Source organism: Cyanistes caeruleus, chromosome 1 (assembly GCF_971803275.1).
Source record: "Cyanistes caeruleus chromosome 1, bCyaCae1.hap1.1, whole genome shotgun sequence".
NCBI classification, from domain to species: domain Eukaryota; kingdom Metazoa; phylum Chordata; class Aves; order Passeriformes; family Paridae; genus Cyanistes; species Cyanistes caeruleus.
In genome coordinates this window covers 42,206,661-42,221,482 of record NC_141701.1, presented here as the reverse complement: position 1 = coordinate 42,221,482, position 14,822 = coordinate 42,206,661, and the positions used below count along the sequence as shown (strand labels likewise).

At 37.5% G+C, this 14,822-nt stretch overlaps 1 protein-coding gene across 1 annotated transcript in view; it reads right to left on the bottom strand.

Annotated features, from left to right (window-relative positions):
* The window catches only part of PRKDC (protein kinase, DNA-activated, catalytic subunit), an 81,070-nt gene that overhangs the window by 22,971 nt on the left and 43,277 nt on the right, over window positions 1-14,822 (bottom strand). The window contains exons 51-65 of the mRNA XM_086888522.1: window positions 14,680-14,811; window positions 14,149-14,260; window positions 12,658-12,782; window positions 12,417-12,566; window positions 11,842-12,015; window positions 10,908-11,006; window positions 10,022-10,232; window positions 9,265-9,454; window positions 8,693-8,908; window positions 7,314-7,426; window positions 6,161-6,292; window positions 4,829-5,008; window positions 1,334-1,542; window positions 749-887; window positions 130-318 (exon numbers count right to left, since the gene is read on the bottom strand). Of these exons, the coding sequence (XP_086744648.1) occupies window positions 130-318; window positions 749-887; window positions 1,334-1,542; window positions 4,829-5,008; window positions 6,161-6,292; window positions 7,314-7,426; window positions 8,693-8,908; window positions 9,265-9,454; window positions 10,022-10,232; window positions 10,908-11,006; window positions 11,842-12,015; window positions 12,417-12,566; window positions 12,658-12,782; window positions 14,149-14,260; window positions 14,680-14,811 (2,371 nt within the window). The remainder of the gene's footprint in view (window positions 1-129; window positions 319-748; window positions 888-1,333; window positions 1,543-4,828; window positions 5,009-6,160; window positions 6,293-7,313; window positions 7,427-8,692; window positions 8,909-9,264; window positions 9,455-10,021; window positions 10,233-10,907; window positions 11,007-11,841; window positions 12,016-12,416; window positions 12,567-12,657; window positions 12,783-14,148; window positions 14,261-14,679; window positions 14,812-14,822) is intronic.

The following is a 14,822-nucleotide window of genomic DNA, read 5'->3' as shown; positions in this document are numbered from 1 at the left end:
CATCAGACTTTTCACTCATTTCCATAATAAAGTAACCACAATGCAATAGGTATTTCACCCATAATCTCAGTACTGTAGGACATCCCTGCAGAGATAAAAACAGTGTAGTATCAAATAATTTCTAAAAACCTGAAAAAATGGATCATTCCATATTTTGCTTAGGTCTGGAGGTTTTCCACTATCAATATTAACAGTAGCACAATACTCCAGAGACTTCCACATTGTGAGGTGGTCATAGCATTCCAGAGATGCAAGTTCCCAGAAGTCCTTCTCTGCTTCTGTTGGCTCTCCATCTTGCCAGTCTTCTTGGGAGAGTGCCTAGGGAATGAATTTGGAGGGGAGAATAGTGCCAGATTCCAGCCAAGAACCTGTTTCAATTCTAAGTCACCAGCACTTAACTGTAATTCATTGTCTCATAAACATATCTATCCATTGACCAGAGTGTGACAGCAACATTAAACGCAGAAAATTCAAGCTTGGTAGTGTTTATACATAAATTAATTTCAGGTAGCTGTCTTCAATAAACCTGCATTATTGAAGAGTAAACATTTTAAAAGTAATTTAGAGCTCTGTCTAAGTTTTTACCCACTGCAACTCATGCCATGAACACATGCAATTTGCTCTCTCAGAGTTCCAGTATGCCCATGTGTTTTTACTTGTCTGTCTAGATAATTGCACTTTTTTCTAATTTGATTAGTTTTAAGTCATGAGAGATTTATGAAACAAAAATATCTTCTTGTAATTTTACCTTATCATAATATTGAGCTGCTTCAGCATAATCATTCCTTGCTTCTGCCAACAAAGCTTTCTGCGTGATTTCCTTAGTCCCAATCTTACCACTGAAAATGCCACGAAGGGCATCATAATCCCCAAGGGATCTGTAGAGCCTAGTAAAGTCGAAAAGAGAAATCTTTTAAGTAGTTCAGCAGATGAATATCAATGCAAACAGAAGCTAGCTAAAAAAAAATAAAAAATCCAATAAGCAGTAATGCTACCATCTTGAAATGGTAAATTTTTAGGAAGCATTTCTTATGTAAGATCAGAAATACATACTTTACTACATAAACTTCGTCTTGTACAGTAACAGCTGAACTATGGAAACTGCTGCAGTTGAAATGCGATGAACAAGATATTTTTCAGCAGTCTGACAGAATTATAAGAGCGCACAGTTTTGAAGTCTAACTGTTCCCACTGACAGTATTAACTGAGAAGAAATTAAAAGAGTATCTAATTCTAAAAGACAAAAAGACTAAAAAAGAAATGCCACAAGCCATAAAAGCAGAGTTCTTCACAAGGCAAACCTAAGTGGGAGTAAATTGTCTCAAGAATTTACTTAGCAAGTTCAATCCATCTGATCACATCTGGGGGCAGCTCTGTCCTCCCACGCATCCTTTTGGACGGGGGCTCCTCTGCAGGGGACAGAGCCATCAGGGCACGCTCCAGAAGAAGGATGCCCACTGGCTGCTGCAAACTTGCAAGGCAGCTTGTGCTCACATTAGCTGACTCCAGTTCCAGTAGTTCTCTGTGCTGGTAACTCATTTCCTATAAAATAAAACAACAGGTGTCTACTTGGTGTAAAACCGTACAGATCACTTATTTGGCATTCTAATAGTGCAAGCTTTGGAAATAAGCCATTAGGCCTCCAGAAGTTCCCAACCTGGGGAAAACTGGAATCCTTTCCTTCTGTGCTGTTGATCTTTGGACAGAGAACAGTACAGACTAACCCCATACACTTTGGCTCCAGGACATGGGACAACTCTCTGGACAGAATCACAAGGAAAGTAGAGGAGAGGTAGATGGAGACATTGACAGCCTGAACTTTTCCTTTGGTTTGTTGGCAGGATTTTGCCTGCTACACAGCAGCTGTGCTTCACTCAGCCTCTTCAGTGGTGCATTCCTGCCATAAGCCAAAGGCACAATTTACCACCAAGTCTTCACTGAGCTGGAGGTTTTCTATCTACACACAGCCAGTTTTAGCACATCATGCCTTCCTGTTAGACTCCTCTTGTGCTGTATTCATCTACTCATGCCTGATTTAAAGACATGACAATACTTCTCTTTATTATATTTAACATTAGTCCAACTACAGAATAATCTCTTCTTCAGGGATAAACATCCTTGCTAGGTTTTTTTTTTTTTGTAAAAATACTTAAATCACTATTCTAAATACAGGTGAATAAATCAGGAAAGCAGCATGTTTATTAACATTATGTTTTTCCTTTGCTTTATTTTCCACTAAAGAAAAGTTGCAATAGTATCTTAAATAAATACAAGAAAAAATTCACATCACGAAAGAGGTGCAGTATAGCTTTCATTACAAGAAACACCACCTCCTTTTAGAACAGAAATTAAAATCAGATTCTTGCAACACAGCATGTTCAAGATTACTAAGCGAAAAGAAACCACTGTTTGGAAATTGTAACAGAAGACTGAGAACAACCAAGTTACACTTCTTTGATAAATGACAACACCACAAAAACTACAGAAGAAGCACTTGGCATAAGTGCTCAAACTCATGACAAAATTTGTAGAGTCAGGACTCACACTAATAAATTTGTGCTACATAAAGAAAGAGGCAAAAAAACACAGCATCTTGTAGGTTCCTGAATTACAGACTGGGCAGATCCCAAGGAGGGGTTAGCATGTATATTGCAACTACAATTAAGACAAGTTCAATTAGCCTCACACATGCCCCAGACACATTCCTTGACTGCCAGCTTTTAGGGGTTGTGTCAGGAGCACAGTGACAACTGCACAATCTAAAACCTTAAGAACAACTTTGCTAAGGTAAGACCAAAAGCCCTTTCTCATAGCACAGGAAAAATCATAAGAACTATGCAAATGTAAGTATATGTGCCAAGAATGAATATCCTCCCAAGCTTAAAATTTACAGACATTATTCCACATCAAAGGAGGTATCTTTCTATTTAGTGTGTTTTGGTGACTATTTGATCACTTATCTTCTCAAAGCAGAGGGAATGTTCCCTGCTCCATATGCAACAAGCACTGTCTACTTGCACCATATGTTCAAAGATTAGGGAGAATGACATCCAAGCTGGCCTGGCAGCTAAAACATTTCTCAGGCAATTGTGTGATCTCCAGAGGCCAAGCATCTCTCTGGAGGCTATGTAAACTTTTGTCACAGAGTTAACCTCTTTTAGTATTTCAGCTGGTTCTTAATCAGCCCTGAAAGTGAATCCCAGAGCTTCACAGTAAATTTTAACACTATACATGTAGACAAAACCAGCTCTTTTAACCGACCATGTTACTCCCCTGATGGGACATGAACCTATAGAAGATTAAAAAGTCAAACAAACAGCAGGAAACAGCAGTAAAGTAAGAAGCCTTTCTGAAACCAGCCAGTATTTTTATTACGCTGTTGGTGTACAGGAAAGAAAAGCTGTACTTCCAAATGGCCAAGCCACTAGGATAGCTTTTTGTGAGCCAGATGAAAGACCTGACAGTGCTGTGTTCTTCCTCATACTCTCCCAGCTTGCTCCCTTGATCAATGTGAACTCAATTCCCTACTGGGAAAAAAACTTCCTCTCACTGCTTGCAGACTGTTTGATACTTCATGGTATTGTACTTCAGTTATTGATGAGGATGGCAAGCAGATACTCTCATTCCTCTTACAAAGTCTGTATTTTTCATGAAATTGAATTTACCTGCTTCTAGAGGCTTCATTTTATGTCTATTCAGAAAAAAAAAAAAAAGCCTAATGCAACAGTGTTATTAGCAGGGTCTAGACAGCATAATTCAACACAAATAATATCATCAAGACAGAGAACCAACAAATGCAATGTCAAGAGGGAATATTAACAGATAGCTATTGTGAGATGCTGGCTCAAAAAATACCAAGACAGCCCAGATAAATCCCCATAGTATTTGACCTTTTATGCAGCTGCACAGAAAAAAGTAAACAAGAAATTACATTTTTTCAGATGTGTAATTACAAGTACTAAGAAGCAAAGTTTCTCTCTGTTTACAAAGCTAGTTCAAAATAGATGGTTCTCCCATATGTGGAATGACACCTACTGTCACAGAGTATTTAAATTTCCTTAACAAGAAAGAAACCCTTATCTGCCACTGAAAAAAGATTCTTTTGAGAGATTGGACACAACATCAGTACAGTTGATAAGTATCATTAAATACAGTGACAATGGGTATGTAACAGGTGCTGGGACAAGTTTTTTTTTTATCTCCCTAAAAACTGGGTTAAAAGATGAAATTCACAATCTATTCCACGTCAGTGTATTCTCACAACAGAAAGGCTCGTGTTTCCTTTCCAGTGGAACAACTGTGGTGCACCCACTCATCCTCTGGTGAGCCCTTCCTTCATTACTGAAAACCTCCAGACAACTTCTTCAGGGGACTAAGTTGAAAAAAATAAACAAGAGAGGCTAACAACAAACGGTCTGACAGCTACTGATATCCTCAAGACATCAAAGAATTCCTCAGTAAGTACTTCCCAGAAACAGGAAGATAAGCAGATACCTACATAACCCTTTCAATTGTTCTCAGTTCCCACTTCAGTTGAAATAGCTTTCATTTGTAACTAAACGTCTTTTTGTTACTGATGCAATTAAAACATTAAAAGGTGACTCAAACTCTAGAGATCAGGAATAGTAGAAACCTTGAAGAATCAGTTCAGAGGTATGAACTACCTTGTGCACCTTAAGTGTCACTTGAAATACCCATATGGTTAACAATTCTCCTTCCATCTCTGTCTGAACTTCAGTGACAGTATTTGACCTTCCCTACAACTGTGTTTATCACATATTGAGACAGAGACACTATATCCAGTTATTTTCATGACATTTACATTTACCTGGATGCACGCAATGAACGGTGGAAAGTATGTCAGGCTCATACTGAGGAAATTATTGAAGTCGTTCAGCAGCTTCTGGACAATGGCGTTTTTCTCAGAAGGGTTTTTAGATTTTTTTACTTCACAAAAAATTCCACTAAACAAACTGCTGAAAAGCTGCTTGGCAAATGTTGGATCTTTCTGTAAATTATGATAAAAATGGTAAGGTCACTGAATTTTGCTGTGACACAATAGACTATTAAATAAAATTAAAATATATGACCTGTACTTAATCCACAGACACTCTTTGGAATTGAACTATTTAGTCTGGCATGCATCTCACCTGTGCTGGGAATTCCTATACAACCCACTCAACTCCCATTTTAATTCTTCTACTTAAAGAAACTCCAAGGCAATGCAGGTTTTCAGGCCAGAGTGTTAGTGGAGTGGGTGGAATTTGTAATTTTCACATACTCACAACTCCCATTACAGGAACCAGACACCCAATATCATATTAGGGACACCACAGTTCATGAAGTGAGTTTCAGGAAAAAAAGACATCAATGTGTAAGGAGACCTGGTCCTATAAATTGAGGCAGCTAACAGAGAGACAAACTGTCTGTACAGACAGCTTCATCTGAGATTTAAAGGCATTTTTCCAATCCAGAAACACATCTGTGTGTGTAACATAATCCTATGTATCTTGATCTATCATGGGTCTGGAATTTGGTCTAACTCTTTATCTAAGGCTATTTAGAGAACCGGTGAGTGTGCTACTTCCATTCTTTACAGAGAGATAAGGGACTATCAAAAGTAATGAAATATGAAGGTAGTCAGGAAGACTGAGACTTCCCAAAGACTGTAAAATGGGATTCAGTCTACCATTCAGTTCAGTCTATAGTTTCCACCACTCTCATGTAGGAAAAGGAATATTCAATCAGCTTTACTGAGCAGTCTGAGCCCAGTCTTAGTGACACTTAGTTAATTTGTATTTTTACAAGTCTATTACAGACATACAATAGAAGAGAAATGGCTGTTTTGTTACTGAACAGATAGATGTCCTTTCCAATAATATCTGCAGAGACCACCATCTGTTTCTCAAGCAGAGGAACCTGCAGGAAATGAACAGCAGCTGATATATCCAGTCCTCAACTGCTCAGGTGAGGCAAGCAACAAAACCTCTTTAAATACTGCACCAGTACAGGGGTGGAGAAACACTCCCTCAAAACAGTGTCTTTAAATGTGGCTGACTGCAAAACTACAAATCAATTTTCAAAGTGGCTGCCCAGCTACATGACACTTTCCCTACAGGACCAGAAAACTTCACAAGTGACCTTTGAAAAGCAGACAGACCTGAGCAAGGCCCTGCAGAGGGGCAATGAGACTGCAGTATTCAATCTGGATGTCAGGAAGGTCTCCCACTCGGTAACTTCTGTACAAAGTAACCTGGGCATCATACTTCATCTTCAGCTCAGATTTCATCTCCTGAAATGTATTAATCATGTTAAAAAATAATTAGGAAATGGCCTCAAGCTGTGCTATGAGAGGTTTAAATCAGGTATTATGAAAAATTTTCACTGAAGGAGTGGTCAGGCATTGAAACAAGCCCCCCACAGAAGTGGAGGTAACACCACCACTGGAGGTGTTTAAAAGACAGGAGGTTTTGTTGGTTGTATTTTGGACTGCCATACAGAACACATTTACAGGTTCTCTCTTGTAGGATGGGAGGAAATGGTAGCTTTAGCCTGCAAGTAAACATAAATGGGCTAAAATAGGTGTTTGTGTGGTTCTTCCAGACATAAGTCTTGTTTACACAGTTGTCTGCATCTGCAGAGTATTAAGGGAGTGTCTCAAACTGGTAGCTCTCAGTCCTGGGTTCCTTTGCTCTTGGGACCAAATGCTATCATTTTCTGGGGATAATGTGTGCTATTTTTAGTAACAGGAACCTCTGAAAGACTGCTACAGAGTTTAAAAACACTTAGATTTATTGTAAGTACATAACACAGCCAGGAAACCCACAAAGTAGTATGTTTCTGGCCTTGATAAACGCTCAGCAAATTATTACTGACATTCCTTCAGGTTAAAAGTTCAAACCAGTTCTAGCTAGTCCATCAGCTGTTTTTGAGTTCACCTTCAGACACTGGATAATGTTCTCCAACTATTTCTGCAGTGTATTGCAGCTCTAAGGCTCCTAATTTCAAGAATGACAACTGTAAAGGGCTTCCCAATAGCTGTTCGGGGCTCCCACCAAACAGAATCGTTTCAAGTATTTTAAGTGGTGGACTAGAAGTGTTATCATCCAGCTCTTTTCTCACCTATGCTAAATAACACCATTTAGCTTTAAGGCCATAAATAGCATTATTTCCAAATTAAACCTTCTAAAGCTCTTAAAGTAGCGACCAGTACCTTACACCTACCCTTTCTTCACAAAATTACTATAAGAGATGAAGTACAAGACTGAAAATGGCATCGAGACAAAGCTTGAAACCCATTTGGATTGACAAACCTTTTCTCTTTTCTGTTCAGCCAGACTTTTTCTGGCATAAATCAGACTGAGTTTGTCTTGGTCCTTCAAGAAACGTTTCCGCAGTCTTAGAATTTCTGCTCGCTCTTCTATACCTAGGGAACATATGATCATGTCCACAGCTTTTCCTTTCAGATTTAAGGCCAAAGCATCATATAAAAACAAACATCATCTTTGCATTTACTAGTTTACCAGCTAGTCCACTAAACTTCCTAGCAAAGAATGCAAGGCCTTTCAACAAGCTAGCCAATGATAACAAATTAGGCTGCTCTTAGGAGAAGAGGTAATAAGCATTTATTAAGAGACTTCAAGTGCATGGATGAAGTGTAAAGATCAAACTATTCTACAGGGAAAGACACTAAAACTCCTGAACAAATATGCCTCATATGCCAGACATTTTAAGTTTTCAAAGGCATGTATGGCATTTGCACTATATCCCAGAAAGTATGTAACTCCCTAAATAAAAGATGCGCTAGAGGATATTAAAATATTGTGTAGCAAGAATAATGTACTGTATTTTTTAAGGTACGATTACTGATCTGCCACTGGATCACTCCTGCTCAGGACAGTCATGGGGAAAGGCCACTTAACTGACTGTCAGATCAGTCCATTTCCTAGAAAAGGAGAATGAGCAAATGAAAACATACCACTGTAACTGGTATCTTCCAGGGGCTAAATAAAAGGTAGACTGATCTCTATTTCTGTAGTTCTGCATGAACCACAGTCCATTATTCATAACTGCCCTGAAACACCTCTCAGGTACTGAAAAGGTTGATCTTAATAGCTCTATGCCTGAACTCCTAATGCCATCCTTTTGGTCAAAACTTTAATGACAAAGTAGACAAGCATTAAAGAGGGAGAAGGATCCTGAATCACTTCAGAGCAATACTGATATTTTTCACTTATTGACTGGGTGGAAGGAGCATTCTCAGAAAAAAGTGAGGACTGCTAATGACAGATTGCAAAATGTTGTAGATCATGTCAGCACAGCTGAAATGGTTTAGAAAATACATTTAAAGAGGTCTCTCCTTTAAAGAGTTAAATTTAAAACAGAAGGGTCAGAACTGTCTGATACTCATGCTGTGATCCTCTTAGGGAGAGGCAGGAATGCAGAGTTCACACTGACTGGTTTCTCATCCAGTCAGCTCTTTCAATGAGCAACATATAATTTTACAATTCCTAGCACAATCCTAGCTTTTTGTCACATGTTATATCATCACACACTCCCAGAAACAAAATCCCTCAAGGTTAACCTCAATTGGACTGTCTCAAAAAAAATGCACTGCCAGCCAAATAACTGACAAGGATGGTTTATAAAAGTGTACTAATTGCATAGAATTTACACAGTAAGGCTTACAGACCTTTAGTTTTGCTGTCCACTTCATCTCCAGGCAAACTTAACCTTTTTTTCCCAAAATCTGGCCCCACTGGTTTAAAGGTTGCTTGTTTAAACTTCTCACTCCTTTTGCTAACCAACAGCATGGATGAAGACAAGGATTCAGAGGATGAAGGAACTGCATACTCTGCCAATGTGTCAATGCTACTTCCAGTTAGCCAATTAAAAGAACTTCTACCACCTGTAACAAGAAATTGCCAAAAAGCTGTAACATACTCAGATATAAATAAAGTGAAAACATCTATGAGGCAGGTATTTTTTCCCCTCCCAAAAATATAATTTCCTAGTGTTTAAGGTAAGAACAGATTACTGCTAGATAACATAGTGCTACTTTTAAATTAGGAAGAACATAAAATATGTATGAGACTAATAAAAATGTGATTTTTTTTTTTTATACCATACACAAAAAAAAAAAGTCCTTGATAACAATATACTAAACATATTTATACTTTTATATTAAAAAAATCACATGCAACAGGAATTACATCATTCCTACAGCAAAAAAGAACATTTCAGAAAACACTGGTCTGGACTTACTGCCATACTGTGTAGGTGTAAATTCATACTGCCTTTGGGTAGCCCTCACTTGCCCACTGACTGACCCAGAAGGAGATAGGGATCTTTCCTGTGACAAATTCCTGTGGATACTTGGAGAAGCCTGAGTCTCCACAAACATTGGTGTGAGCACAGTACTTCGGTAACGCCAGCTGGAATCAACTACAAAGTCCTATGAACAAAGAAAGATTTTAAGTAGAACAGTAATGATAGAGGCTTTCTGCATTTCTTCATTGAGCAGGACAGCAGAAATCAAAACACCCTCCCAGGTACAGGGGCAGAACTTGACCATATGTAAAAAAAAAAACCCAACAAACCATAAACATGTAGAAGTTCTCCACAGCTCAGTAAAAAAGCTCACTAATTTAGATTGGTCAGCGGAGGACTAATTTACAGCTCTTTCACCAGTATACTTGTTTCTTGACAATATTTCTCCAGTTGATGGTGCTTCTCTCTGCTACCCTCTTTTTTAGTATTTCAGTACTCTACAAATCAGCTGTACTTGGTATACTATTTTAATTAAATATAGATTTTTTAAAAGCAAGTACAATTATTGTCCCCACAAAATCATCAAACGTCTGATACTATGCACAACTCATAACTGCTGCACCTATTAACATTGGAGCAAAAAACACATTGAAAAATTTCCTTCATGATGCCATTCTTTTCTAGACTGTAACAACATTAAGGAGTAGAACTTGTCACATAGTTGCATTCAGGACAACACAGTACAATTCACCTGAAATTTGCATTCAGACAGTGGATGCTCAAATATTCTTCTGGAATAATCCGGGCTCTTGCTAGTCATTTCAAGCAGAAAATTTGTGATTAGACTCAAGTACTGTGCTTCAATCTTGGTGGAATATAAAGAACTTAACAATGACAGCATGCGTTCAAGAGTATTTGTTGGCAACCTTGTCTCATGACTCCAAAAATTCCTAACAATTAATCTGTAAAGGCAAAGAATAAAGTTATTCTTGGTCATCTTCAAACAGAACCCACCTCCCCTGCCTTCTAAAAAAGCCAAGTTAAAAAGGGAAAAAAACACCAAAATCAACAGAAAACTCCAAAACAATATGATGTCAAGGCCTTAAACTATCATTTTCATGCCATTAATCTTCCACCAAATTCCTCCTTCATCTACCATGTTCTGTACCTCATAAAAAGGTTTACTGCGAAAAAATTATTTCTGTCAAGTTTTTTCCTCTTGAGAAGTGCTATGGGTGAAAAAGCACAAAGATCTCCTCTTTTTTCTTTTGCTTCACCAAAAGAAATTCTAAAAATCCAACATTTAATCTACTGTTGTGTGTTTGTGTATAGCCTTTTGTCCTCCTTGTTCAAGAACTCTTGAACATTAATGCAGAAGTAGATTTAACATAGTGAAACAACCTTCCCACGGCTTAGAAGCTCGCTCAGATGCTTCACTTGCACTTGGTGTAACACCATGGGACACAATTTTACAAATTAACATATTGGAAGAAAAAAAAAATGGTATTATCTCAGTGTCACTCTTTTATATTGAAATACTTAAAAATCCTCTAAGGACCAACTCTTTTGCTATAAACGAAGTAAGAGAAATTGAGGTATTTTTATTTCAGACAGTTATCACAACACTCTTTACTCACTGCAGTTCAGCATTTTCATCAATCAGTCCTTGAAGCAGTATTTCTTTTGCCATTTTGAGTATCTCCTGAGAATCATCATCTGCTCGACTTTCTGGATCACTGACGGTAGGAGAAAAATATCTCTTAATGACTTCTCTCAAACAATCCATAGCAAAATAAGAGGATGAGGATGGTGGGACAAAAAGGAGGAATATGCCCTCTGATAAAAATCTCAACTTGGCATGACAACATAACATGAGGTCTTCCTTGCCAAAAATGCCTTGTATCTCCACTACTTAAAAAATAAATCATCTAATAAGCTAATTAATATGTTAGTATTTATTATGAAGTTTGCAAGGTTGAATCTGAAAAAAACAAGCAGAGAATGCTTTTCACAAGTGATGCTGAAGTAAAAGCTGACTGTACTTTTTCTTCCCAATAATTGTCCATTCAAAGAGTTATCGTGGGAAAAAGCACATGATAACTAAATTAGATAATTCAATGACAACCTACTTGTTAAACTATGTGCCTGTTCCCTATTCTAAGGGGTCAAACAGAAAGATCATCTTTATAATACCAGATTGAAGAGATCCAGATCATGCCCATGTGCCTTAATGTATCTTCTACCTACAAGCAAATTTCTTAAATGTATAATTTTCACTAATTACAAATTCCAGCAACAAGGAAAAAACGCTGAAGCATCAAAGTTAAGACCTCTCATGCCATCCTGCAGTGGTGATGCAACATCCTAGTTCTGGTTCAAGTATTTATCCTTTACTGGAAGTGATAAAATTGTCACCAAAGGCCAGAGCCAGTTAGGCAAATCACTGACTCTATTCTTCTAACAACTGGAAAAATTCTTCTCTGAGGGACATGAAGTTGGAAGACTGTTACAAACACTTTCATTCTGCCTGTGACAAACCACTGAAAGACAGTATCTGCAGTGAACACACACCTGTAATTATCATAAATCCACATCAGAATATCATACATGCGCTGTCGACATATTACAGAGGGGTGAGAAATGAACCCTGTCACTCCAGGCAGAAGTTCTTTAAGTTCTAGTGGTTTTAATTTAGATAGCATCTTGTACACTATATCCAAACAAACCCTTTGTCTTTCATCATCCCTAGAAGAAGAGGGGAAAAACAAAACAGTTACATTGCTTTTCTCATCACTGCTACACACAGAACCAGATTAGTTTACATTTTAGCAACAATATTTGGTTTTGCATAAAGGGCTTTAAGTAAATACTTTTGGACTCAATCTAAGAGTAAGAATAAAAGCAAACTAATACAAACTACAGAAACTGACATCTCACTGGTGTTTCACCCTAAGGCTATTTTAGGGGTGCTTGTTCATTTTTCACAATGAGCTAACCATCTTAATTCCCAGATTACATTAGCTCAAATTTGGAGAACAATGACCAAGAAGTGAAGGTGAATTATAAATGCTTCTGAAGGCAAAAAGGTTGTGGGCAGCATAGAAAATGAAGCCTGAACTATCTGCCATAATCACACGACTACTTACCTATGATTCATGATCTGGGTAAAGTCTTTACTCTTTAACTGCAAGTGGAGATCAGGAACCTCTTCCGCCCGGCACATTATTACTTCCAGACAATAGGTTTTCATCACACCATGAAGTTTGGGTATCAAAAAGAATACTGCATTCATAAACCTTAACATAACCAGGAGCCCACAAAGAAAAGCAAGTTATTCTCTTATTCCTCTAAATTTTCAGTCAACATACCACATAAATCATGACATACCTGTCAGCAAGAGGTGGAAAATTCTTAACAACTTTATTCAAGCATTGAATAAACTTATCATGTTGTGTGTTCTGATGATGCTTTAATTGTTTTATGACACAGTCATAAACTGGATCTTCAAATATCTGAAAAAGAGAAAGACAGTAAGACAAGGATACCCATGAAAATCATAACCACCTTAATGAAACACAGTTTTGCTGCTATACTGTTTGAGTATTGTGCATTTCACTAGGCAAGATCCAGACAACTCATCTTAAACTTTATGGTTCCTCATAGGTCCTGAACAGCTTTGCCTGGCTAAAACATGTGACTGCTGCCTAAAAAAATATATATTTGTGATCTTCCTTTGACTGGTTTGGAATCAATACCTTAACTTTGTAGTACAAGTTGCTTAGTGTACTAACGTAGATAATAAGCTACTTCTCATTCAGTATAGAAGATGTCCAACCAAAGAATGTAAAAAAATGAGACATTTTTAGTAAAAAGGTAAAAAACAACCATCAACCTGTAACTAACATCAAAGGAACAAGCCTTGTTCAGGAAAAAATTTACACCATCTTTTCTCATTTATTCAAAATACTGCATATAAAGGAACTTGAAAGACTGAGAAAGACTTAACAAAGATTTATGAAATATGCTCTACAAACTGTGAAAGAACAACCAGAATGCACTTAAATGGGGAAAGAAGCAAGGATGATAAGGAAGAATAACTTAGAAGGTCAGGCTAATACTCCACTTAGCCAACAACTTGGTATTTTTTGTCTCATAGCAGTTACAGAATTATATTTAGGGGGAAACACATGATCCTGGCTGCCTTTTGTCCTCTTTCTCTTATACACACATTTGTCATTAGATTAAGGATCTTTGAGTGCACATTGCTGTCTGTTGTATTTAGAACCTGTCCATGACATTTTTTTGTGCATGAATTTACCTAATTTCCCTTTGAACCTGCTGATCTGCTTACCCCTAGAACCTCTTCTGGAACCAAACTGCAAAAGTTCCTGAACTATTGTGTAAAGAATTACTTCTAGCATATATCTCAAACTGACTTTTGTGATCATCAAGCTTAATCCTTTAGTTCTAGCACTGTAGGATTTGGTAAGTTTTGCATTCACCTTATCCACTACCTATAAAATAACTGGATACAGGGATTCAAAAGGTAGTTCCAAACCTCCCAACTTACTTCTCTTTTCCTCTTAAACCCCCCCAAAACTTTAAAACATACTGTGCTAGTGTTGCTGGCTGGCAAAAGCTGAAGAAAGCCTCAGAAAGAAATCACTCAGTGTCAGCTCCAAAAGTGCAAGGTAAAAATTCTGCACTTAGTCTGCCCTCAAATTCTTTTCCTAGTAGTTTCAATCTTTAATTAATCTGTTGGATAAAGACTGCTGAGTTTTAAATACATTCATTTTTGGATCTGAATTGAGTAGTTATATAAAAGATGAATATAAAATTAAAACAGGAAAGGTCAAACACAAAATACAGTTCACTTACATTTTCTCTCTCAGCAATGTATTGAAGAGCAAGTCCCAGAACTTCTGCTGCAGCTGCATAAACCTCTTTGTACTTTAGTAAGCCCATGTTGCTGGTCAAAGCTTGAAAATACCTACCACAAAAGATAAGCCACTACTCCAGCACACAAATTTAAACTGAAGCAAAAAATTCATCTGAGCTGCCTAGAGTAAAAGTGACTGCTTTCTGAAGAACTGAATAAAGTAAAACATGCATTTTCCACTTGCAGTGTCTCAAATCTCTACTTCAGCAATTCCTGAATCTATGAATTTCCACAAAACTGCAACCCTGGGGCCCACTTTAAAAAAGCATAGAACCTTCTAGATACTTTCTGAAATAAATGTCTGCAATTTGTAGCTAGAAAAGTATTACATCTGACAGATGATAGCAAAGGGATGATGGGACAAAGGATTCCAAAGAACAAGCTCCCATACTTCCTACTGACAAATTTAACATGCTCTCTTTGGCTTAAGATTTTTTTCTAGATCATTTACAAAAAACTGCATTTCTCACCTGACACGATCAATTTCACACTTTGGGTCAAAGGGTGGCAAATTGTTAGCAAGAACAATTCCCAGCAGCTGAATTCCCACTGAATTATCCTTTGTATCAGGGTCTCCACTAGAAAACTTTTCAAATATTAAACTGTTGGATAA